Below are 25,655 nucleotides of genomic sequence, written 5' to 3' on the forward strand. Positions count from 1 at the left end.
TTCTAGGTAAAGGTAAAGGGACCCCTGACGATTAGGTCCAGTCATGGCCAACTCTGGGGTTGCGGCGCTCATCTCGCTTTATTGGCCGAGGGAGCCGGCGTACAGCTTCCGGGTCATGTGGCCAGCATGACTAATCCGCTTCTGATGAAACCAGAGCAGCGCACGGAAATGCCATTTACCTTCCCACCAGAGTGGTACCTATTTATCTACTTGCACTTTGACATGCTTTCAAACTGCTAGGTTGGCAGGAGCAGGGACCGAGCAACGGGAGCTCAGCCCGTCGCGGGGATTCAAACCACCGACCTTCTGATCAGCAAGCCCTAAGTTTAGTGGTATAACCCGCAGCGCCACCTACATCCCTAAACCATAGTTCTAGGTTTCTACATAACAAATCACAGTCAGTTGAAAACAGAAGCAAAAGTTTCTGATCTTTTTGCAGCTGGACAGAAGCTCCTGAGACCGAAACTCATCTACGAAATATTAAGCTGTGGTTTAGCATCAGAACTCAGCCACTAAGTAGCCTTGGGTATGACATTATCTCTCAGCCTCATTTCCCCAGCTGAATAACAGTGACAGTTTCTCTCAACATTGTTCTAAAGGCAAACACAAAGAAGACTGCGGAAAACTTTGCAAAACAAAACTGCTATGTGACTATTGCATAGGATTTTTTCTTCATAGTGTTGCATGTTTAGTATAACTAATTAGGTAGATTAATGCACATGGGAGAATATGATCAGGCTGCCATAATTCCTTGCATGAACAGTCACAATATTGAGTAAGTCCCTGGTATCATACATTCACAAGGAACCTTGTGAGCATGGGCTTTATCAAACTCAAGAGGAGGCTTGGCCAAATATGAGTTATTAATTTTCTCATATTGACTCTTGATGCACAGAGAAATGAGCCTGTAAAATATTTCTAGTAAAAATTATTGAACCGACGAGAAAACACAACACACGATTAATTACGTAATATGCTCATAATCTCCACCACCACCACCACTCTGGAACAGATTCTTACCTTGTACATTATATGAAAGTAGTTCCAGAACAGAGTCAGCTCTCACAAAGTAGTTTGTTCTTAGGCTGTAGACATCCTTTGTGGTGTTCGCCAAGGAGTAGGAACCTGACCAGTTGTAGTAATTGCTGTACATATTGGAAGAGATCTCGAAAGTGCCCAGCAAAGGCACCCGAAGCGTGTATGACTCTGGGATGGTGAAACGAGGAAGCCTGTACTCTTGAGAAGCCATGTTTCCTCCCATTGACTGCATTGCCATTTGAGACATTTCCAGAATCTTAGGCACTCTCATGTCGTAGGATGACCTGCCACCAAACGGCAGCGGAATGGTAATGACAGTACTCTCCTTGTTCCAAATGTATTTGATCTGGCCATCGCTGCAATAAAAAGTTACCCAGAATTAAGATCCCACAAAGTCCACAAAATAACACATGGTTGCACTTTGCCTAGGAAGCTGCCCTATTCATCCACCCCTGTATCCCCTGTATTTTTATCCTGTAAACTGTCCTGAGATCTTCGGATGAAAGGTGGTACATAAATTTAACCAGAAGCTTTTTTTACTAGGAATTTTAGGTGCAGAGATATCAAAGAAGCAGAAACAATTATTCATGTACGCAGCGACAGCAGCACGGATACTAGTGGCCCAGAGATGGAAAGGATATAAAGTCTCAAACACAGATGAATGGCTGATGCAGATGACGGACTACGCTGAAATGGCGAAAATGGAAAATCAGAAAGCAGGGAGAGAGGAGCTTTAATAAGGAATGGGAGAAACTGACAAATTACCTAAGAGAACACTGTAAACAATCTGAAAACTTTGGCAGGATTTGAGTAATGCTTGTAACGTACTATAAACTTTGGTAAAAATGGATTATTTTAAGGAAAACAGAGAAAATATACGATGAAGTTGAAAAACATTGAAAATGGAAACCAGGGAAGGACGGAGGGAAGTCCAAGGATTCGGGGGATCCTAAATGTTAATGATTATATTTAATGTTTGAATTCAAATATGTAGTGTAAAACTGATTTTTTTAAAAAATATAAACAAACAAACAAACAAACAAACAAACAAATAAACCAATACTCTTTGGGATCTCTGGCAGAGAGTCTTTCCTATAATGTGCTATCTGGGATGGAGTGGAGATGCTAGGGCTTGAACACGAGATAAAAAGCATGTTATCTGCCCTGAGCTATCGTCCCTTCCCAAATTCCAGACTGCACTCCCCTTGTATACTCCCCTTATTCAACATGTGCTAATTTTAGCAGAAAGCTGACAAGAGCGATCAAAGCGCAAGACAATGGGTGGCCATTTTTTTCTAGAAACATGGTTCTGATCCAGGCATTTGTCGTAAACTGCATCTTGCACCAGTGTATCTTGTATAAGAACAATTTGCCCTTAGTAATGAGGCTCGGTTTCAAGGCCACAAGGGGTCCCTGTCAGCACCAAATAAGACATTTCATCTTTCACTTTACCTTTTTAAGAAAAGCTCATCCGGGATGGCAAGAAGTTCCATGTTCTGAAAATTGAGCTCCTGGAGTCCGCTTAACTTATCCTGTAGATTTTTCGCGTAAGGAACATTCTTGGAAGCCTGCTGTAACCAGGTATTGCTTGCCTGAAAGATCAGAGTAAAATATCAAGCGACAAAGAGCCTTGTGATCAGAAAAGTTGAAATGAGCAAATAAAAATAAAAATAAAAATAAAAATAAAAATAAAAATAAAAATAAAAATAAAAATAAAAATAAAAATAAAATTTATTTATACCCCGCCCTCCCCAGCCAGAGCCAGGCTCAGGGGGGCTAACACCTGTAAAATTACAGTAAAAACAAAATAGGAAAGAAAAAAAACCAACCCAATTTAAAATACAGGTTAAAATGCAATTTAAAATGCAGCCTCATTTTAAAAGTAGCCCATAGATCAAAACCATAAGGGGAGGGAAACATAAGGGTCAGACTGAGTCCAAACCAAAGGCCAGGCAGAACAGCTCTGTCTTGCAGGCCCTGTGGAAAGATGTCAAGTCCCGCAGGGCCCTAGTCTCTTGTGACAGAGCGTTCCACCAAGTCAGGGCCAGTACTGAAAAGGCCCTGGCCCTAGTTGAGACCAATCTAACCACCTTGCAACCTGGGACCTCCAAAATGTTGTCATTTGTGAACCTTAAGGTCCTCCAAGAGGTATACCAGGAGAGGCGGTCCCGTAGGTACCGTAACCCACCCTAACCCACCTGCCTAGTACCCTAGTGCTGAAACACATTCTAGCCCATGGGTCGGCAAACTAAGGCCTGGGGGCTGGATCCAGCCCAGTTGCCTTCTGGATCCCGCCTGCAGACATACTGGGAATCACTGCGTGGATCAGCGTGGATCTGATCGTTCAGGCTGTACCGGTGCACACTCGTTTGGCGGCACCTCCTCCCTCCCTCTCTCCTCCTGGCTTCTCCTCGCCCTGCCTAGAGCCAAGAGGAAGAGGGCTGGGCTTCGTTGGTGCCAGCAGCAGCAGTGTTAGTGCTTGAGCGGCTGCCATTGTAAGCAGGCTCAATTCTGTCTTTGTTGCTGCCAGCCCCTCTGGAGCCCTTTCGTGCACCGCTCATCGTCCCGCTGCTGCCAGTCCCTGCTGCTCGCAAGACACGGGTAAGCAGCCACTGGGGCTCATCCAGTCCTGTGGAGAAGGCAGGGAGAGTCGGGGGGGTGGCTTATCTGAGTGGAATGTGTCTTTTTATTTAAAATGCCTCTCTGGGTTATTTGTGGGGCCTGCCCGGTGCTCTTGCATAGAATGCTGTGTCCTTTTATTTAAAATACATCTCTGGGTAATTTGTGGGAATTTGTTCATTTCCCACCTTCAAAATATAGTCCGGCCCCCCACAAGGTCTGAGGGACAGTGGACTGGCCTCCTGCTGAAAAAGTTTGCTGACCGCTGTTCTAGCCCCACATCTTGGTGGTGTTAGAGCTGCAGTAGTAGCATCACCCCCCCAAACATACGGGCAAACACACACACACACACACACACACACACACACACACACCAATTTACACGAGGGTTACGTTCTGAGGCACCGCACGCATCAATGAAATTGCACTTATTTGAAACACCATTGGGAAAGCTTTCAGGCACCCCATTCCACCCCGCCCCATTCCGTCCATTTTGGTGATGTTTTTGTGACTTTGGGCGTCGCTTCCAGGTTTGGCGTGTGTGCGTGGCCATACATATATTGAACACGTGTAAATGGGGGCTTGCCTGTACTGCCTTACATCACTGGAGAACCCTTGAAGCATGTGGGAAGGGCTTGTATTGCTGTTCTCCTCATACCAGTGCCTCAAAAAATTGAGATGCCCTTGGCATGGGGAAGAGCTGTGGCATGTTCTCTCTGACTTTCTGTAACCTGGAGGCAAAGTAAAGAGCTGTGCTGCAGAGATTCCAACGCTACTAGAGTTACATGCCCCTGGGTCTTTGCTACGGTTGCTAGATAACTCTGACAAAATCTCTGTAGTTTGCTGGTCCATCTGTGGTCAAGAATGGAAATCGGTCAAGCCAATATGACTGGCACTTGTTCATATCGTTGTTGTTTTTTAAGTTCTCAAATGATTCCTAATTGATGCCTCTTTTTACATCGTTCCGACATTTCCTTTACACTGAAATGAACTTATGTTGCATAAATAACTTATGTAAAAATACCAGACAGTGAGACAAATAATGTAGTATTGGGTGGAAACCAAACTGCAGCAGAACAGAAACAGCACTGATTGAGTGCAGGTTGGAACAGAACTTGCTGCCTTCTTGCTTTTCAAGCATATGAAATTACTGGATCTTTTTTCTTACCTGGTCTTTGCTTCTCCCAAACCAATTAATCATGTACTCATAGGTAGTTCTCACTGGAATCACCTACATCTCTCATCAATATGATTCAGAGCCACATGAAAAGTATGTTCTATGACAAAAAAAAACCTCCACTTACTACTATAAAGTTTGAAAAAATATGCCGGACTGTCATATCTGTATTGGCTACTCGGTGGTCCAAGAGATTGTTGGCATGCTTCTGCAAAGTCTTCGAATAATCTGCAAAGTCTACGGGTAGCGTGGCTGACATTTTCTTCAGGGCTGCACTCTGGCCTGATTTCCACTGCACTTCGATCTTCTCATTATCTAAGGCAGAATGACAAATGTCACCTTATTGTTTCCCATGGAGTCCAGTTTGCAAAGTTGGAAAAAACCAACACCAAAACTCTCCACTGACATGTGGTGGAGGGACTTGTATGGAACCCAAACCATAAAGACCCAAACTGCCTTATAGTGAGACTGGTCATTGGTTCATCTAATTCAGCATTGTCCATATTGGCAGGAGGCAACTGCCCAGGGTCCCATATAGACATGTTTCTAAGCCCTAGTTGGACATGCCAGGAAGCGGTGCTTTTTGCAAAGAAAGCAGCTACTCTACCACTGAGCAAAGTGATTTTACAGCATATAGGATGTGCAATTCAGGCCTGCATGGTTTGGGCTCTTCCAAAGAGAATTCACATAGATGGCTATGCAATTGTGTAGCCTTGTTGATTCAGGGCTGGCTCAAATCATTTTGCTGCCCAAGGCAACAGACAAGATGGCTCTTTCTCCCAAGGTACATACAGAGGCCAATTGGACTGGTAGTTGAATCTTATTGTGCAAGGACAGTGTCTTCCACTGCACCTGAGGTGTCGGTGTCTTCCACTGCACATTGACACATGATCCTACCGTATCCCAAGACAATTCTCTCCGAAATTGAGGAGCCGTGACTTGTAGCTGAACTGTCAATCTGGAATGTCAGCCCATTCTGCGACTGTTGCAGTAATACATCTGTTTTTGCTTGTGTCCTCAGGCGAGGAATGGAGATGGAAGCTTCCACTGCTGACTCTGTCCCAGCGCTGTATCTGGAAAAACACACAACGAAAAGACTCCTGGCTTAACAAAAATCTACCCTTAGAAATTCCAGAGGGGCAGAAGCCTAACTATCTCCAACTAACACCACAATATCTGCAAAAATGAGAAAAGCTTGTGGCTTACCCTATGCGTCCCGTAAGAGTAACTTCGGGGATTTTCTTGTTGTTGATGTCTAAGATAAAGCTGTAAGCGCTCATTTCCTGAGTGGAATAGTCAGTAAGTCTGAAGTTGGTACCCAAATCAACGCTGAAGCTGGGAACCTGGAGGTCACTGGTAAAAATCTTTTTGCCTCGATTGTACCTGAAGATCAGTGTGGCTTCACATTGTTTTGCACCTGAAACAAGCAGCGACAACAAATAGTTTGCAAACAGAATTAACAAAGATTGCTATGTACATTTCTGGGCACAATTCGAAGTGTCGGTGCTGACCTTTAAAGCCCTAAATGGCCTCGGTCCTGTATACCTGAAGGAGCGTTTCCACCCCCATCATCCAGCCTGGACACTGAGGTCCAGCACCGAGGGCCTTCTGGTGATTCCCTTACTGCGAGAAGTGAGGTTACAGGGAACCAGGCAGAGGGCCTTCTCAGTAGTGGCACCTGCCCTGTGGAATGCCCTCCGAGCAGATGTCAAGGCAATAAACAACTATTTTGCTTTTAAAAGACAACTGAAGCCGGCTCTGTTTAGGGAAGTTTTTAATGTCTGATGATGTATTGTTTTTAATATTCAGTTGGAAGCCACCCAGAGTGGCTGGGGAAACCCAGCCAGATGGGCAGGCTATAAATAATTTATTATTATTATTATTATTATTATTATTATTATTATTATTATTATCATCATCATCATCATCATCATTATTAATCAGTAAAGCAGTTGTGATAACTGAGAATATTAGGCCTCCCAAAACAACTAAGCAACTGAGTGGTTCTCTGGATTGTGGTTTTTAATTATAAAACAACCCTTACCTTCCAACCAATCTCGCACGTACAACACTCAGTCTCTCTATCCTTGATGACTGACAGCTGGCAATGTAAACTGACACAAACTTTAAAGCCCTGAACGTGGCTTATATCAAAGTTCTATCTGAGGTGTTAAATCTACCATCACTTGGAGAGATTCACCCTAGAAAGAGCCGTCTAGCTCAAGTTCACCTTGTTTCATACGTATTCATTTCATCAAAACAGGTGAAGATTCATCTCCTGATCTTTCAAGGTGATTTATTGGCATGGGAACTAGGACAGAGATTTTTATTTTATTTTATTTTATTTTATTTTGACAGTAAAGAGACTTGGATGCTTTTGCAAATCTTTGCAACTTCCACATGCATCACTAATTGCACAGCCTCTTACCTGCGGCTTGAGCCATGAATTTCAAGGTGTCAACCAAGTCCTCCTCCTCTTTGTTTACTTCATAATTAGCACTTGCTATATATTCCTTTACTTCCCCTGTTGGCTGTAGTTCAATTTCATACCTAATGATGTCAAAATGGAAATATCATCTGTCATTGTAAATAATGAAAAACAATCAGTTCACTAGAGGAAAGCACTTCACTAATCAGGTATTGGGGCCAAATAGTTCAGTGCTAGGAGTTTTGCTTTGCCCCCCCCAAAAAAAAAATAATAATATGTATTTGACACTGACATCAACTCAACACAAAAAAACACCATGGAATCACCTCCTCACATGCAAACTCCTTAGCATTGGCTCTGGCCGTGTTACAAAAATATCCTAGGAGTCAGCAAAATAGTAGCCATATAAGCATAGAGATTAGTTCAGGCTTCCTCAGCCTCAGCCCTCCAGATGTTTTGAGACTACAATTCCCATCATCCCTGACTACTGGTCCTGCTAGCTAGGGATCATGGGAGTTGTAGGCCAAAAACATCTGGAGGGCCGAGTTTGAGGAAGCCTGGACTAGTTAGTTGCATGTATATATTATACTTTCCTCTGGAAAAAAAAAACAGAAATAAGGAAGATGGCACACACACACACACACCTATAAACATAGCTGTAGTTAGGACACTGTATTCTAAAAATTCACCATGCATATATAAGATGTAGAGTTGGACAATTAACTTAATATGCTAAGAATATCCATTTTCTTTCTTTCTAGCCCTCGGGAAGGTAAAGAGGAACCTCAATGTGTGTGTGTGTGTGTGTGTGTGTGTGTGTGTGTGTTTGATGCCTGTAACCAGCACAGTCACAGGGGAGGTGCTGGCCAAAAGACAGAGCTTTCCACGACTCCTGGAAGCAGAATAAATGATGTGAACATTTGCATGCTTTATACAGTCACAGAATATGACTTCTCTGTCGGGATCCACAGAATGCTGTGTGAAATAGTAAGTCTGTAGGCTTGAGTTTTTGTAGGGACGCGGGTGGCGCTGTGGGCTTGCCGATCGAAAGGTCGGTGGTTCGAATCCCCGCGGCGGGGTGCGCTTCCGTTGCTCGGTCCCAGCGCCTGCCAACCTAGCAGTTCGAAAGCACCCTCGGGTGCAAGTAGATAAATAGGTACCGCTCCGGCGAGAAGGTAAACGGCGTTTCCGTGTGCAGCTCTGGCTCGCCAGAGCAGCGATGTCACACTGGCCATGTGACCCGGAAGTGTCTTCGGACAGCGCTGGCCCCTGGCCTCTTGAGTGAGATGGGCGCACAACCCCAGAGTCTGGCAAGACTGGCCCGTACGGGCAGGGGTACCTTTACCTTTTACCTTTAGGCTTGAGTTTGCTAGCTGATGCAACTGGCCGATGCAATCAGCCTGCAAAACTTTCTATGGAAGTGCTGCATCAGAAAGACTCAGGAGTAATGTGCTGTCAGTTGATTGGCTGTCATCGGTTTAAAGGGGAAACCTGTCCAGCAGTAAGTGGGTGGTGTTGAAGAGTGTGGTCAGAGAGATAGATGGATAGAAAGGTCTTCCTATTTGCCTTAAGGTGCAGCCAGGTACTCTGTTTGACTGTATGAACTGTGTATTATAGCCTGTAGATTATTGTATATATTTGTATATATATAGCTCACAATAAATATAATGCACTGCACTGAAGAACCTGGAACTCTGAGCATTTCTGCTAAAGTGCCACGGAGAATTTGCGACATTCTCTTGGTGCAGGATCTGGCTGAGACTGAGGCAGCAGAGAAGGCATATGTGCTGAATATGTACAGAGAACCAACTTACCTGGTTTCCCCAGTGAGTGGATAGTAAGGTGCTGTCTCTGTTGAGCTGGCATTGGAGTATTCAATTCGGGTACAGTAACTAAGACCAGCAAAGAAAGATGCACAAGTTGTCCGGGACTCTCTGTTCTCAATCAGAGGAGGAATCACTTCTGTTCGGGTTGGGGTGACCAAGGTCAAGACGTTGCTTCAAAAGAAAATGGAATGTTTATTTCATGGTCTAGGATTAGGCAGTGGGTGAAAAGAAGAGCCTGTGAATATTGCTCATTTGGATTTAACCAGAAATCTGTAACAGTGCACCTGATAAGCAAATTATTATTATTATTTACAAGAAAAAAATAATAACTTTCACACTGCAAACCTGTATGTGTCTATGCAGGGGAAAGGGATTTCAGTAGGGCTTACTCCCACCTTAAGTAGGCATAGGATTGCAGGCTTATTATGGGATCTCAAAACACCTTGTCATCTCATCCCTAAACTGCAAACCACCCCAACTATTTAGCTTTAGCACCAGAGAAATTTAAAACTACTAGAAATGTTCATTACATGGCAGATACCCTAATATTTATTGGGACGCGGGTGAGGCTGTAGGTTAAACCTAGGGCTTGCCGATCAGAAGGTCGGCGGTTCAAATCCCCGCGACGGGGTGAGCTCCCGTTGCTTGGTCCCTGCTCCTGCCAACCTAGCAGTTCGAAAGCACGTCAAAGTGCAAGTAGATAAATAGGTACCGCTCCGGCGGGAAGGTAAACAGTGTTTCCGTGCGCTGCTCTGGTTTGCCAGAAGCGGCTTAGTCCTGCTGGCCACATGACCCGGAAGCTGTATGTCGGCTCCATCGGCCAATAAAGTGAGATGAGCGCCGAAACCTCAGAGTCGGCCACGACTGGACCTAATTGTCAAGGGTCCCTTTACCTTTACCCTAATATTTAAACTAATTCACGTAATGCATTTCGCCTTGGGAATACTCCCATGCAGAGAAAGACAATGTCTGAACCAATGGATAATGCTTACACCCAGGAGCTGGTTTTGTGAAGGCTGCAGTGTGAAAAAGAGCCTTGCCAACTGTAGCAATGGTTGCTGGGCATTTACAAAACTAGCCTACCCACCAATGACCTTTCTCATGAGCATGGAAAAGGCAGCACAGGTTTTACAGTTCAAGGGCAATAGCAGAAATGCTCACAGAACTCAAATCCCTCCAACAGTACCTGATACTGAGGAGCTTGGTTGGAGTCTTTGGTGCAGGAATGCTGACCTTCAGCTGCCCAGCTTTCAGTCCAATGTGGGCTTCAATTCCGGACTCATGGTATATGTTGGTGTTCATCTGCACGCCGTTTCTAGCAAACACAGGGATGTTCACTCCTATGTGAGTCACAAATTCAACTGCCACGGATGGTTTTGCAACCACTTCTGCTTGGATCTAGAGGGTGGACACAAAATACAAAAAATATTTATTTCTATCACAGAAGTTTTCTTTTTGATATGGTAAATAGCAGAACAATCCCTTTCTATTCCTGGTGATGGCCAGATTGGCAGTGCATTCTCCTAACTGGCCTGTTAGAAAATAAACTTTGGCTCCTCGGGCACAATGCCAAACCAGCAATGCACTGGAGGATGGGGACTGGCCCTCAGATTGATTTTGCCATGCCATGCTACTTCTGTACATAGGCTTCCCCACAGATGAATGGCTTTTCAGCCAGTTGTGTTGGTAGGACCTGGAACCACATGCCCAGAGGATGTGTGGATATGATCTGTTCATCAACATGTTTGGAACACAGCTTTTTGATGACTCATTTCAAGAACCAGAGCCAACCTGAGGCCAAGATGCTTTGCTGCACCCATGTGACACATACACACACCTGTGTATCATTCTCTACTACAGCCTTTCTCAACCTTGGGTCCCCAGATGTTTCTGGCCTACAACTCCCATCATCCCTGACCACTGTTCCTGTGAACTAGGGATCATGGGAGATGTAGGCCAAAAACATATGGGGACCCAAGGTTGAGAACCACTGCTCTACTAGGTCTGCAAGATGCAAAAGGATGCTGTGTGGTCCATTCCAATAAAGTCTTTGAGGGAACTAGAACGCTATGTACACAATAGAACTCCAATTGCACTCTCCCACCCTGTGGTTTTCTGCAACTGGTATTCAGAAGCATGTGGAGACAGAGCAGAATCATCATGGTTAGTAGTCATTGATAGCCACATCTTCCATAAAATCCTCTTCCAAACCAATCCAAGTTGGTGGCCATCCCTGCAGCCAAGGGAGCCTTAAACGGAACCAGATCATTGGCTTCTCCAGCCCAGTATCATCTACCCTTATGGGCAACTCCTGAGTCTCAGGCGGGGTGTGTGGCTTGTCTCACAAACTGTGTTCTGCAGTTTGACATGCAGCTGTGCATCCTCATATGTGGAATTGCAACTAAGGTAACCACACACACAAAAAGAATTTAGCCTGAGGCATAAATTTAAGTCTGAATGCCCACCTGCATCCTCATTGCCATTCCAGTCTAAAATAATGTTTTATAACTTTGTAACAGGCCTTGAATTCTTGGCAGGGCAGTGGGGAGATGAGCATATCTGATGAAATCCGCAAGCCCTGACCTCCCTCCCCCAGTTTTATCTAAATCACTACACCATGGGTAGGCAAACTAAGACCCGGGGGCCAGATCTGGCCCAATCGCCTTCGAAATCTGGCCCACGGACAGTCCAGGAATCAGCGTGTTTTTACATTAGTAGAACGTGTGCTTTTATTTAAAATGCATCTCTGGGTTATTTGTGGGGCATAGGAATTCTCCCCCCCAAAAAAAATATAGTCCGGCCCCCCACAAGGTCTGAGGGACAGTGGACCAGCCCCCTGCTGAAAAAAATTTCTGACCCCTACACTACACCCTCACACCCTTCCCAAAACCTTAGCTAAGGGGGCAATGGAAAATAGTCAGGAAATTGCACCACTTGTAAAGTGGTGCACTGTTGCATATTAGCTTAATAGCCTCAGAACACCACATGCCTTACTTGCCAGCTTCTACAATAAGTTGTAAGCAAGCTAAGACTCACAGTCCTCTGTAGAATTTGCACTTTAGCCTTGGCTCCGGGAGTGGCTACTCCAGAGAAAGCAACCTTTAACGGCAATCCGGCACCTGTCGGCAGCTCAAATTCATTGTCCATGAAGATGTAGTGAACAAAGAGATCGTTGTCAATCCCCCCTGAGATGGCTTGGGCGATCTATGGGCAAAAAGATGAAAGCGTTTGTTAAATGCCTACCACAGACTTTCCCAAAGTAATTCGGAGGACGATGATGATAAAGATGATGATCATCTTTTTTGTTCTTTAAAGAACATACATTTAAAGAATATTGGAAAATGTTTATTGAATATATGAGGGGGGAGTATTGTGAACATTTGAAAAAATGGGCAGCATTAAGATAAATTCAACAGTGTAAATAAGTTTTGGTGGATGAAATAATTGAATACTGAACGGTTTTGTTTATATAAAACATGCAGGGATTTATGTCATGCAAAATGAACCATGGAAAGAAAAGAAGGGAAGTCAATGATATTTTAAGGTTCTTTAAATGAATATTCTAAAATGTAAAACAGAAAAAATAATAAAAATTATAGGGGGGAAAGATGACCATCATCATTCTCTCTGTGTCCTGTGATACTCATGCAAGTGACACTTTGCTACAGCCTTTGAATAATAATAATAATAATAATAATAATAATAATAATAATGCATCAAAGATGTATGGGAAATTATTTCAAGCATCTGATTTAATGAAGAAGTGGCTGCAGTGCAAGCCACAGGCCTTCATTATATACCTGAACCCACCTCCTAGGAATGGCCCTTCCCCATGCCCACTCACAATTGATCCCCCAATTGAGTGGGCAGGTGGGATCTACTTCTCCAGCAGCAAGCTCAGCCCAGGGACCTCCTTTGTTTCCTGAGAAACTGCCCAAGGGGCTCCCCCTGTCGGATTATGGAAAACAAGGAAATGCCAGTCCACAATGGCACCCACCAAGGATGAGCAGTCTTGTATGAATGTTGTTTTTAAAATAAATAAAATAAAATAAAAAGTGTGTTGGGGAGCACAATTTGTATGAATACATTAGAGGGTGCAATGCTTTTGGAATAAATGCTCCCATTCAACGGTAGTCTGTGTCCCAATGAAAATAGCAGGCCAGGCCCCCCACTTTGCATCAGAACCTCAGTAGGAGAGGCCAGGAGTTAAATTCTCTTTTAAATGAAGGAGACAGAAACATGCACAAGGTGGTTTTCAGCATTTTGAAAATATACCTTCTCGGGCACTATCTGAAGCGTGAGGAGGCTTTTCCGAATTAGATTTCCAAGTAGCTTGAAGTCACTGAGTTTCAAGTAGCCAAGCTCTTCCCCAAACATTCTCAGGTAGGCTCTGGCTTCAGGTGTTTCTTTGGAGGTGATTTCTCTGACCATTTTCTCAAAATTAAGCATGATTCCTTTCATGGGATCCTGAAAAATGTTTTAAAGAAGGCAACAAGTAAAACATCAACCACTGTCATAACCCTCTAGGATCACACGAGGTACTGATGGCTAGCAAAGCCCCTGTGGAATGTACGATCTCATCTTAAAGAGATCTCTGCCCAAAATGGCCGTCAATATGATGGCAACATTTCTTACTCTGAGCAGGAAACAAATTTCCTTTTTTGGTGTTTTCTGTATACTTTTGGTGCTTCTTGTCATTTTCATTTTTGAGAGCAGCTCCATGTACAGTATACCCTCGGATTATGTTACTCTTCAGTAACGTAAACTTTGGACTGCGAAAGCGGCAAACCCAGAAGTAATTTTCTGGGTTTCACCACTCGTGCATGCGCAGAAGCGCTCTGTGCGCCGTGCGCATGCGCAGAAGCGCTCTATCATGCCGTGCGCGTGCGCAGAAGCGGTGCCTCTGGATACGGATTTTTCAGGGTGCACATGGACCCCTGGAATGAATTAAATTCATATCCAGAGGGTCCGCTGTACAGCCTTATGATAAAATGTGGTTTTCAACCACTACACTCCACAAACTTATTCAAACATTGCTACAGGCTTGAAGGGTTTGTTTTTAAAAGCCAACAGCACCGTTTCACCTAGAAAACTGTGGTATACCTGATCTTGTGTTCCATCCTTGGCGTACCCAAAATATTTGAAAAGCACTTGAGAAACTTCATCTGGCACCTTGCCATCTACCCAATACAAAGCTTTTGTAGCACTGTCAGGGAAAAACCCATTTGGTCCGAACATGGCTTCTAGTGTCGGCTCAAAGCTTTTCCCATCCAAGCCGATCTGATGGAAATGAGAAAAAATAAAACAAAGCAGAGTGAGTAATAGAAGAGTATTTTTTTTCACTTGAGAACTCCAAGTTAATTGGAAGGGGGAAATTCTACAGGCAAGCCGCAAATGCATAAAACAGAGAGTTGAATGAGCAAGCAAGGGTCTAGCTTGCGGGTAATGCCGTCACTTAACTTGACTTCCCCTCAGTTGTGTGTTTTCGGACGTAACACTAATTGTGTGCTGCTGTTATGCTAGGTCATTGCATTCATGAGCCTTGTCTTCTGGTATCAAGATGTTAGCAAGACATAAGAAGAGCCTTGCTGGGTCAAACCAAGGTAAAGGTAAAAAAGGTAAAGGACCCATGGACAGTTAAGTCCAGGCAAAGGCGACTATGGGGTGCGGAGCTCATCTCACTTTCAGGCTGAGGGAGCCAGCATTTGTCCACAGACAGCTTTCTAGGTCATGTGGCTAGCATGACTAAGCCGCTACTGTAGCATGGAGGACTGTGACAGACGCCAGAGCGCACAGAAATGCCGTTTACCTTCCCGCCGCAGCAGTACCTATTTATCTACTTGCACTGGCGTGCTTTCGAACTGCTAGGTTGGCAGGAGCTAGGACAGAGCAATGGGAGCTCACCCTGTCACGGGGATTCGAACTGCCAACCTTCCAATCGGCAAGCTCAAGAGGCTTAGTGGTTTAGACCACAGTGCCACCAGCTCCCTTTCAAGGGTCAGAGCAAAAGTCTATCTAATTCAGCATCTTGCCTTCTACTTGACCAATCTGCTGCATGTGAGAAGCTCAAAAGGCAGATTCATAGTCCTCCTTCACTGTTTTCTGCCAGTGATTTGTATTCAGAGATATACTGCCTTTCATACTGCAGGTAAACATACAGGCCATCATGCATATTGGCCATATTTTTTCATTTTTATTCTTGCTCCAATTGACAACTGGCACCCTGCCATTTCTTGCACCTTTTGATAGCTGAGATCTTGCGAGTGTGCACATGATTTCCAATTTCACCAAGTTGCTGTTATTTTGAATTTTTAACCTTTGTACACTGCTTTATGGCTGAAAAAGCATCGTATAGAAAATAGTAGCACATAATATAATACAGTCGTACCTCGGGAGCCGAATGCCTTGGCTCCCAATCAAATTGGCTCCCGAACGATTGAAACCTGGAAGTGAGTGTTCTGGTTTTTGAACGATTTTTGGAAACTGAACATCCAGCGCAGCTTCCATGGCTTTCAGTTGGCTGCAGGACACTCCTGCAGTCAATCAGAAGCCACGCTTTGGTTTCTGAACAGTTCCAGGAGTCGAATGGACTCCCGGAATGCATTCTGTTAGAAAACCAAGGTACCACTGTACAGATACATTTATATGCTGAAGTCAATAATAGCAAGCAGACTGAAGTAAATGCTAAAAAAGCTGTTGTATACCTCAAACACATCTATGGGATTCAGTCCAGTCAACTGCAGTGTAGTTCTTAGCATGGATTCCTTAGGTACATAGCTGCTTGAATCAAACAGCAGGTCTCCTTCCAGTTTTCCTGAAATTGGGCCATCGGTCCATGGCAGAGACAGCGTCTTGGAAGCCTGATAATTTTGTGAAAATCTTCGGAAGTCTTTGGCTGGTGGAACCTGGGCTCCTTTAAGAGCCTCATTAATTTTTCCTCTGAGCCTGATGACATTAAAATAGAGTGGCAAAATTATTAATACAATCTTTTGTACAATATTCAGGTAGAATTCAGCTATGGTAGGTTTCTGGCATAAAAACTCCATTTAATATTTTTTTATTCGCATCTCTTTAGGGAACGTTATACTTAATGTCTTAGAATTCTGGTGCCTTACCAATGGGAGTAACAGGAATCTCACAAAGACCTTGAAATGTCAGCTTCACAGGACGAAAATATAAAGCACCCTCACATGTTGCCACATATAAAATGGGGTTTTGGTGCTGGGAGCCAAATTATATTGCAATTCCGGCGATGGTTCAAAAAAGGCTAAAATGGCAGCCCGCTAGCCCAATCTGGTCCCCTTACCTGAAATTTAGTGAGAGTCTTCCTTCTTCCAATGTAGCTGATTCCCTTCTAATTCAGCAGCACCACAGACCACAAAAAATGTGTAGCAATTTGTGCCATTATCCCTTTGATTACATCATGGCTGGGGGGGGGGGGCATTCTAGCTCTCATACACACCTTAGAAGTACTGTTTTTCTAGGAAAAGAAGTGCCGGAACTCACCATGAACTCCTCCATTGTTCTCTTATAAACCTATAGCTCAGTTGGTAGAGCATGAGTCTCTTAATTTCATGGGTCATGGCAATGGCGCCCACCTGAGAGGTGCCAGAGCTGAGCTCCAGTGAGCTCTAGCTGGAAAAAAAGCCCTGCACCTTAGTCAGGGATAGCCTGGTCCCCCAAGATAAAGAAGCTGGCTCTTACAAGCCTATGTAAATATCTACCTTATGGACTCTTGATTTAATACGATTATTCCATTAATCAATCATAGGTAAAAATTTGAAGCTATATCAACAGATTTTAAAACAATTACTTACAATTCAGTGTAAGGGTCTGTCGAATCTAAGATGTTGGCAATGTGGGAGGCTACAAAACTTTTCACTTGTTCATTCTTGTCCTTCTGAAGACTTTTAATGACCTTGGAAATGTCAGATGAAGAAGGATTTCTCATCAGCATCAGATAAGCTGCCAGACGTTTCTCAACTGGTGAAGAAGCCTCCTGGAAGACCTTGACTAGAACCCCTTGGTCCTGTAACAAGATGAACAAAGTAAAGTTAAAGAACAAAAAATGGCAACTAGAAATGGCTTGATTTCTGGTTTAGGAAACAATTGAATTTCAGTTCTCCTCGTTTCCGCACACAACGTTTATTTTAATAATGAGTGATGCTGTTTGAGGTCGATCATAGCTGTAAAGGTCATCTGCAATCACCAGTGTGATTCAATGAGCCTCTTGCTTTTAAGTAGGAATGTACCTCGGGTTAAGAACTTTACCTCAGGGTGAGAACAGAAATCACACGGCGGCAGCATGAGGCCCCATTAGCTAAAGTGGTACCTCAGGTTAAGAATGGTCTCAGGTTAAGAACGGTTTCAGGTTAAGAACGGACCTCCGGAACAAATTAAGTTCGTAACCAGAGGTGCCACTGTAATAATAACAACAATAACAACAACAAAACAACAATATTCTCTGACATTGCTACATTTAATATATAATTAGATTCCACTAGTGCTAATTTACACAAGGTCTGCACAGTTACTAAGAAACAAAATGTGATTTGTTTGATTGCTTAAAGCGTAATTTTATGGAAGGGAGGGGAACATGCAATACATTCTGTTTACCTCAGCAGTGATGCTCATTTTTCTCAGTGCCTGAATGGCTGCTTTCTGGACTGCAGGTGATGCTACATTACTTCTAATACACATTTTCAGAGACTGTTTCACATTGGGATTGGCATCTTCTATCACTTTTCCCATATTGCCAATGGCCTGTGGATCACATTAAAAAAAAGGTGAATATAGGGGCTTCCCTCTCCCAGCCAGGGAATATTAGCATGCAAACAAGGGCAAATGCATTTTTAAACTAAAATACAAAAACATACCCTCAGGGTCAGGTAGGTGAGTTCCTCATCTCCAGAGCATTCGTTGCTGATCTGTGACACCATAAAATTAGCAACATCATTTATTTCTTCTGTCACTATCCTGTTGCTATCATAGAATCTGGAAGAAAGGGAAATCGTATCAAAGATTTTTAAAGCTGCATGGAGAACTTAGGTGCTATGACGTTAATTGCAAACCTTAACAAAATGCATTTTTCCCCCAGAAGAAAAAAGAAACTTCCCACATTTAGATATCTTTTTCTATATTGGACCTGCATTTTGCCTACTTAAACATAGAGCCTGTTGATGCCATTGGACTCCATTGTGACCAGGAATGATGGGAGGTGTATTTAACAACTTCTGGGGACATAACACTGAGGAAGCCCTCTCTAGAGGGCCTCAGATTTCTCCCTGATTTTGTAGATCATGATTATTTTTCTTCTGCCGTATCTGGTTAAATATGTGCTATTAAATGCAAACTGTATTTATATGGCTAACAGCCTATCAGTAATTCAGTAAAATTAATCAATTCAACCTATATACTGAAACTTGCATATGAACAATAGCTTTCATGGGAAAAGCACATCTTTATTTTTACAAGATGGAGCTGGTGTATTCCATTCCATTGACTGCAAGGGGAGAGGAATGAATACCCCCCCCCCAAAAAAAAGAGAGCAAGGAAAAGCCATTGCACCAAGCTGGTGGGGCTTAGAAAGGGTGGTAGCTCTGCCATGGAATTTCCTCACTGCAACCATAGCTGTCAGGCTTCAAGGAATTGGCTTCCTCCCCCCCACCCCCCGCCTTGGCAGTAGATAAGCAGAACAAAGGAAAAGGAATCTTCTTACCAGTTAGAAACTTTAATGATCACAGCGAGAGAACAAAGAACCCATTTCCTAGGAATGGCGGTGCTCCCAATTAAGGATCACACCCCCTTATGTCCCTAGTCACCCACGTCACTCCTACATCTTGTAACCTGAGTTTGCACCCTCTGTGCTTTCTGTTCTGCCACTTTCTCAGCTCTTCTTGATTTTGGAGAGAGCAGATGAATGCTTTCCAGGACAGTGAATCTGTTAACTCTCTCTCTCCCAGTGCTTCTTCTCCTAGCTGTTCTCCATCCAGTATTTCCCAGCTTCTGCCTTCTAAAATATGCCCCTCTGCAAACCACTGTTCCAAATCTATATTGTCCTCTTGCTCCTGGGAAGATTTAGGATCTGGAGCAGGAGCAGGAGAAGGGGGAGGCTCCCACTATTCCTCCTCAGTGCAGCCTTCCTCAGCACGGTCCCTGACAATAGCACTGCTGTCAACCAGCTAGCAGGGACGCGGGTGGCTCTGTGGTCTAAACCACAGAGCCTAGGGCTTGCCGATCAGAAGGTTGGTGGTTCGAATCCCCCTGACGGGGTGAGCTCACATTGTTCGGTCCCTGCTCCTGCCAACCTAGCAGTTCGAAAGCATGTCAAAGTGCAAGTAGATAAATAGGTACCGCTCTGGCGGGACGGTAAATGGCATTTCCGTGCACTGCTCTGGTTCGCTAGAAGCGGCTTAGTCATGCTGGCCACATGACCTGGAAGCTGTCTGCAGACAAATGCCAGCTCCCTCGGCCTATAGAGCCAGATTAGCATGCAACCCCAAAGTCGTCCACGACTGAACCTAATGGTCAGGGGTACCTTTACATTTACCAGCCAGCTAGTTGGCTAAAGATCTTTTAGACAATGCTGTAACCACATTATATTCCTTTAAAAAAAATCAATTTCAGGTAAAAAATGCACCCAGTTGCCACATACCTGTTGACGGCGTGACTCAAGGCATAAAAAGAAGCTCGGCTTGGGTGATATTGGGCCGCGTTGAGGATTTCCCGTATCCTTTTCGTGCAGGGTGAAGGCAGCAGCGCCAGGCTGTATGTGACGGCATCCAGTACAAGTGAATCGACGTTGCCTGTCCGCAGGACTTGGAGGATCGCACCAAAGCACTCTGGGGTACCACACTGAGTCAGAGCCTGTATTGTGATCGAACTGAAAGGAAACAAACCAACCAATTTCAAACCTGACACAAAGGATTTGACACCATCATGGCACCATCGTGACGTCCTCCATACACAGCCATTTATTGTTATTTCTGGTACTTCTGCTCCTGTTAACTTTTATTCGTACCCACCATTCTATAGAAATGTGCTAATAAATGAAAAACAATGACACACTAAATTATCATAACACAGCAGATGCCCGCCAATACATTTGGTGGGTGGAATGGGGAATGCTGTGCCAGTGTTGGGTGACACTTTGCCTCCAACCAACCCTCCCCAGCCTAATGGAAATGGGGTTTGGTGGAGGCAGCGTGTTTGGGATGGATGAAGGAGTGGGTAGAATTGAAAGGTGCAGGAATTTTGTACTTAGAAAGATACAGCCGAGCTTTTGGATCGCATAGCTACCTGTACTATGATAAGACTAAAGTGCACAAGGGAGTCTTTAATCATGTGATCAGGAAGAGCCTCTATAATGTTTGGACAAGATATAAAGAACTTTGAGAAAGGAAGACCGCCATGTTGGCTATGCCCAATGGAGGCAGTTAAAAAATTAAACATGGGGGGGGGGGAATTGGGGAACACCCAAAGATCTCCTTGAATTCGAAGACTTTTAATTTAATTATAAGACTTTTTAAAGAGGAAGAATAGTTACAGATCAGTTTCAGTGTTTTCAAGTGAATGAGATTTTTGGGGAGGACAAAGAGAGAGGATGTATCAAGGTGGGGGGGGGGGCGGATCAGAATTTGGAGGGGAAAGACCATATTGGGGAATAACAAAAAATTAATACCTAAATTATATAAAATCTTGTTAGAATGGGAAACTAAAGATGAGCTGGCTAAGGCTGCTATTATACACTGGGCATCAGATATTGGACATAATATTAAATTCTTGGCTTGTGAATTTGGAATGTGGAATAGAATGGTAATTTTTTTTGGCTTGCTGTTTGATTTAGGAGAATATATTAAAGATGCTTTATAAGTGGTAACTGACCCAAATCAGGAAGTCCCTAATTTTATTTTCACCTCTGTCATAAACTCAGTGGCCTCTTGAATTTTGATACCGAGAAGAAAGGTTTCATTCTGGATCATGGGTGTATTAGACTATCTGATGGAAGGTAAATGTTTAATTGTTGTCCTTGGGACCTCTGCAAATAAAACCCCATGTTGGCCAATATTCTTTCTCCCACACTTTTGCACGGTGCATACTCTCGACTTCTGTCTTCCCATTGCAACACCTGAACAGTGGACTATTGCAACAAAGCTTTTGACCAAACAACCAGTGAGCTGCTTTCACTGTGACTGCTTCCATATTTACTCAGTTCCTGTTGATAAAATACCTGGAAGTTTCCATCATCTTTGGCACCAGAGGACCCAGAGTAGCATTGTGTAAGCCTCTCAGTCCGGTCACAAATCTGTAGAAGAGACTGGCTCTTTTCTGGTTCTGCTGGGAGACGGACAGTTTCTGCAGTTCTTGAAGGACTCTCAGAACAGCATCACCATGCCTGTGGGATTTGACCTCCACACTCTCTGAGGACAAGCCTCTCTTTACCAGGCCATTGACTGTAAAGAAATGCATGTTATCTTTTTTAAAAAATGCTTTTTACTGAGTTTTCTTTAACACAAACAAAACAAAATAAATACACTAATGTTCTACAATCTTATGTACACTTATTTTTCAACTCTCTATCGAGCACGGACTTCCCTCCCTCCCTTCAGAGGTTTTCATATTAATCTTCCCTTTTTTCACAGATTCTTAACATCCTCCTGTCTATGTCATAAGATATATTTTATTCCTACTACAGTCTTTAAACTTCTGCAATTATTACGTATATACTCCACAAATTTACTCCATTCACTTCTGAACTGTGTTTCCTCTTGGTTACGGATTCTGTGGGTCAGTTTTTTTAATTCCACATATTCAACCATTTTTTGTCTGCCACTCCATTAATGAGTTTCCCATTTTGGGGCTACTAAGATTCTGGCAGCAGTTGTAACATACATGAATAATCTCTGATCCGCTTTTCTTATTTCATCTCCTATCAACCCCAGCAAAAAAGCTTCTGGTTTTTTGGGAAAGTATATTTGAACAGTTTTTTCAATTCATTGTAAATCATATCCCAAGAAATGCATATTATCAGAAGGATGCTGTATGTTTGCATTGCTGGGACACCCTCTACACCCCCCAAAAAATAATGCCTTGCAAAATATAAACATGCTGCCCTAGGCTGTATCCCACAGTGACTTAGTGCCAATGGAAAACACTGGCATGGGATAATCTGTTTTTGTTGACCTACCATACCTACTGCAGATCCTTGGGCTCTTCAGAGATCCCTGGGCTCTGCTTTTCAGAGTTGAGGGACCCTCTCAATCACTATAGGTAATGGCATGGAGGGTAGAGACCATTGGCAAAAATTATGTGCTTTGTCTTGTGCCAGTGGCATTGCTTTCTACTGGAGAAAAGTCACCATTGGATACAACCTTTCATCTTGATCTTACATACACCCCTGGGATAGCTCAGTCAATAGAACACGAGACTGTTAATCTCAGGACTGTGGGTTCAAGCCCCATGTTGGGCAAAAGATTCCTGCATTGCTGGGGGTTGGACTAGATGACCCTCGTGATCCCTTTCCGACTCTACAGTTCTGTAATTCTCTGTTCATTTTTGCATAAAAAACTCATCCATGTATTCTCAGTGTTTCTGTGATAAAACCAACTCGGTCATGGGGGTTATTTTTTTATATAACTACAATTTTCAAAGAGTTCAAATTATCAGGTTGTGAAACAGCAAAACCTTCATGCTCCCCAGTAAAAAATAGCCTCATTGTGACAAAATGTCAAATAATTTATGGCCTTCTGAGCCCTTCAAAACAACCTTACAGAAAATGGAAACTTTGAGTTAGCATGAAGTTCCCTGATTGTCTTTTCAGAAGCCCTACATTGTGTGGTGCTCATCTGATGGGTACGGTCTCAGTTCGTTCATATTATCACTGGTTTGTGAAACCCCTTTGCCTGATAGGTTGGGATTTTAAACACAGATGGATCCAGGAACATGCCTTCGTCACATCCAGCTGTACACACCACAAACATAGCATAGGTTTCTCCTTTTTTCTTTATATATTGGGAAATTGCATGTAGCCAGTGCTTAGCCTTTCTCTACATTTGTGAGTTTGAACTATTAAAATCCCTTGCATTACATACGCCCCATAGGAAACAGATCAATCTGAGAGCGATTTCTTAAAGCCTTACCATCTATGTCTCTGTTGTTGGTTTGCACAGTGTTTTCAAGTTTCAGAAACTGTTTGACTTTGGACATCATGCCATACTGTTGTCTAGTGGGCAATAAGGGGGGAAAGAAACATTTTTAAATGCAAAGTTGTATACAATACGCATGTTTCAACCACAGCCTATAACCCTAATAGGGAAGGGGTTAAGAGAGACATGACATGGAACCTACTTATACGATGAAGGTAGGAACAAGTGCTCTTCCGTGCAGGTTGCCTCAGCTACGTGCTTCTTCGCTGCATCAATTGTGTACTCACAGTGCTGTTTGCTGCTTATCAGGGTGGACATTGGTGTATTCTGCAAAACACAAGGGTGGCAGAGTTAACTTACTGTTTGCCCTAACAAAACAAATTGCACTGTAGCCATTCCCCTCCTCCAGCTGTATTGGCCTGCTAAGTGTGGCAACGGAGGCTGGCCACTTATCTGCTTCCCTGTATTTCTGATCAGGTGCATCTCTGCTCAGGTAAAAATGCTCCCCATTGCATGACAGGATCATGCTAGCCAAGCAGTTAAATGTACAATGTAATAAGTTAACACTTTACAAATGCCCAGGTTTCAAGAACAAATGCACAATCTAATTCCAGAGGCAGAATCATCTAATGGTTGGATTTTCTTTTTCCAAATGGAGGGCCTCAATTTCTTCTCCGCCTTGCCCCCAACTCATCATGCCTCAGTTTAACCTGTGTTTTTCTGCATAAGGCTTAGGCTCACCTCATTGTTTTGGTGATGGCCATTTCTCCTACCTAAGAATGAAACAACCTACAGAGTGGATTTAACATCATAAAAATACTTTCCTTCTTTTTCTTTTTAATTTAATATCCACCCTGAGGGAGAGTTATGGGTAACTTACAAACATGCTTCTCGCATTGTGAATCTTGGTCATATAATAAAATTGTTTTATCACTCTAGGGTTAGGAAAGACTGGTTTCCCTTATACTGATAAGCTGGAAGTCAAGCTTTGCCTGTGGTGATGATAATAATATCCGGAAGATGGTAGTATCAGAAATACAGGCTAGTCTAATCTCATTTCATGCTCCTTACCAAGCCTTTAACTAGGGCAAGTGGGCTGACATAATTTCTGATGGGGCTGAAGTTTTCACAGGATTTCAGGTTTCTTCTGACTGCAATGTCTGCCGCGTTGCTGCCTTTCCTGCTTCTTATTTCAATGTCGCTGTCGCATTTTCCATATACAGTATCCTAAGGGGAGGAAAATATACATATTGTTTGCGTCTCCAACATCATTTGAAGCCTAACTGAGAGACTTCCCTGATGATCCAAGGTTGGCTTTTCCAGTGGGAGAAGGTCCTTTCATCTTGGCCATTCAGCTAGGTTTCACTACATAGATGAAAGGAAAATAAAGTGATGGATGACTATGCAACTTACCATAGAGAGTGTTTGGGAATTGGCGTCTGTCTCCATGGGCACCATGAGAGCCGAGATTATTCCTCTCTTGATGTTGAGTATGTGCATAGGCTCATTGTCCTCAGGGTACAGCTGGAAATTCTTCCCATCTTGAACACTGAATTTCAGCGCATACCTGTGCAAAACAAATAAAAACAACATTTAGGGGAAGAAATGCAGATGTTCCAGCTTGTCAATATTCTTTTCAATTGTGGTGGCACTTTAGGACACTCTATTCTACTCCATTCCATTTCCTCTCCCTTCCTGACAGCTCTGTGTTTGTGTCCAAAAAATGATTTCAAAAATCCTAAAGAGACAACTATGAGATGAGCATTTAGATTTGCTCCAGTATCTTGTGTTTTAAAATTAACAATTCACTCTCTAGTTGCATCTTGAAGACAAAACTGCTCTGTGTAGCTGCTATCATTCTCGACAGATGGCAGAAATTACAAGAACTATGGCCTCTGAATAATACTTGTTAGGCTAACAAGTAGATAGAGAGCTGTCATGCTCATGTCTAGCTTGTGGACTTCCTCCAGCCATTTTGTTGGCCACCATGAAAACAGGAAGTTGGAGAAGATAGGCCTTTGGCCATTATCACCAGGACTCTACTTATGTGTTCTTAAAGGTAAAGGGACCCCTGACCATTAGGTTCAGTCATGGCCGACTCTGGGGTTGCGGCGCTCATCTCATTTTATTGGACGAGGGAGCCGGCATACAGCTTCCAGGTCATGTGGCCAGCATGACTAAGCCGCTTTTGGCGAACCAGAGCAGCACACAGAAACGCCATTTACCTTCCCTCCAGAGCGGTACCTATTTATCTACTTGCACTTTGACGTGCTTTCAAACTGCTAGGTTGGTAGGAGCTGGGACCGAGCAATGGGAGTTCACCCCGTCACAGGGATTCGAACCGCCAGCCTTCTGATCGGCAAGTCCTAGGCTCTGTGGTTTAACCCACAGCGCCCCCCGTGTCTTAGGGCTCATTAAATATC

The 25,655-nt window shown here is 43.5% G+C and overlaps 1 protein-coding gene across 1 annotated transcript in view; it reads right to left on the minus strand.

Annotated features, from left to right (window-relative positions):
• The window catches only part of APOB (apolipoprotein B), a 48,471-nt gene that overhangs the window by 15,161 nt on the left and 7,655 nt on the right, over positions 1-25,655 (minus strand). Inside the window, exons 5-25 of the mRNA XM_083729645.1 lie at positions 24,646-24,799; positions 24,304-24,459; positions 23,435-23,559; positions 23,227-23,309; positions 21,318-21,540; positions 19,743-19,970; positions 17,965-18,082; positions 17,705-17,851; positions 16,906-17,117; positions 15,793-16,033; positions 14,192-14,368; positions 13,364-13,555; positions 12,125-12,292; positions 10,275-10,486; positions 9,077-9,259; positions 7,263-7,384; positions 6,041-6,251; positions 5,732-5,907; positions 4,962-5,149; positions 2,491-2,630; positions 1,021-1,394 (exon numbers count right to left, since the gene is read on the minus strand). Coding sequence (XP_083585771.1) covers positions 1,021-1,394; positions 2,491-2,630; positions 4,962-5,149; positions 5,732-5,907; positions 6,041-6,251; positions 7,263-7,384; positions 9,077-9,259; positions 10,275-10,486; positions 12,125-12,292; positions 13,364-13,555; positions 14,192-14,368; positions 15,793-16,033; positions 16,906-17,117; positions 17,705-17,851; positions 17,965-18,082; positions 19,743-19,970; positions 21,318-21,540; positions 23,227-23,309; positions 23,435-23,559; positions 24,304-24,459; positions 24,646-24,799 — 3,830 coding nt within the window. The remainder of the gene's footprint in view (positions 1-1,020; positions 1,395-2,490; positions 2,631-4,961; positions 5,150-5,731; positions 5,908-6,040; positions 6,252-7,262; positions 7,385-9,076; positions 9,260-10,274; positions 10,487-12,124; positions 12,293-13,363; positions 13,556-14,191; positions 14,369-15,792; positions 16,034-16,905; positions 17,118-17,704; positions 17,852-17,964; positions 18,083-19,742; positions 19,971-21,317; positions 21,541-23,226; positions 23,310-23,434; positions 23,560-24,303; positions 24,460-24,645; positions 24,800-25,655) is intronic.

This window comes from Podarcis gaigeae (assembly GCF_964106915.1).
Source record: "Podarcis gaigeae genome assembly, chromosome: 3".
Classification (NCBI taxonomy): domain Eukaryota; kingdom Metazoa; phylum Chordata; class Lepidosauria; order Squamata; family Lacertidae; genus Podarcis; species Podarcis gaigeae.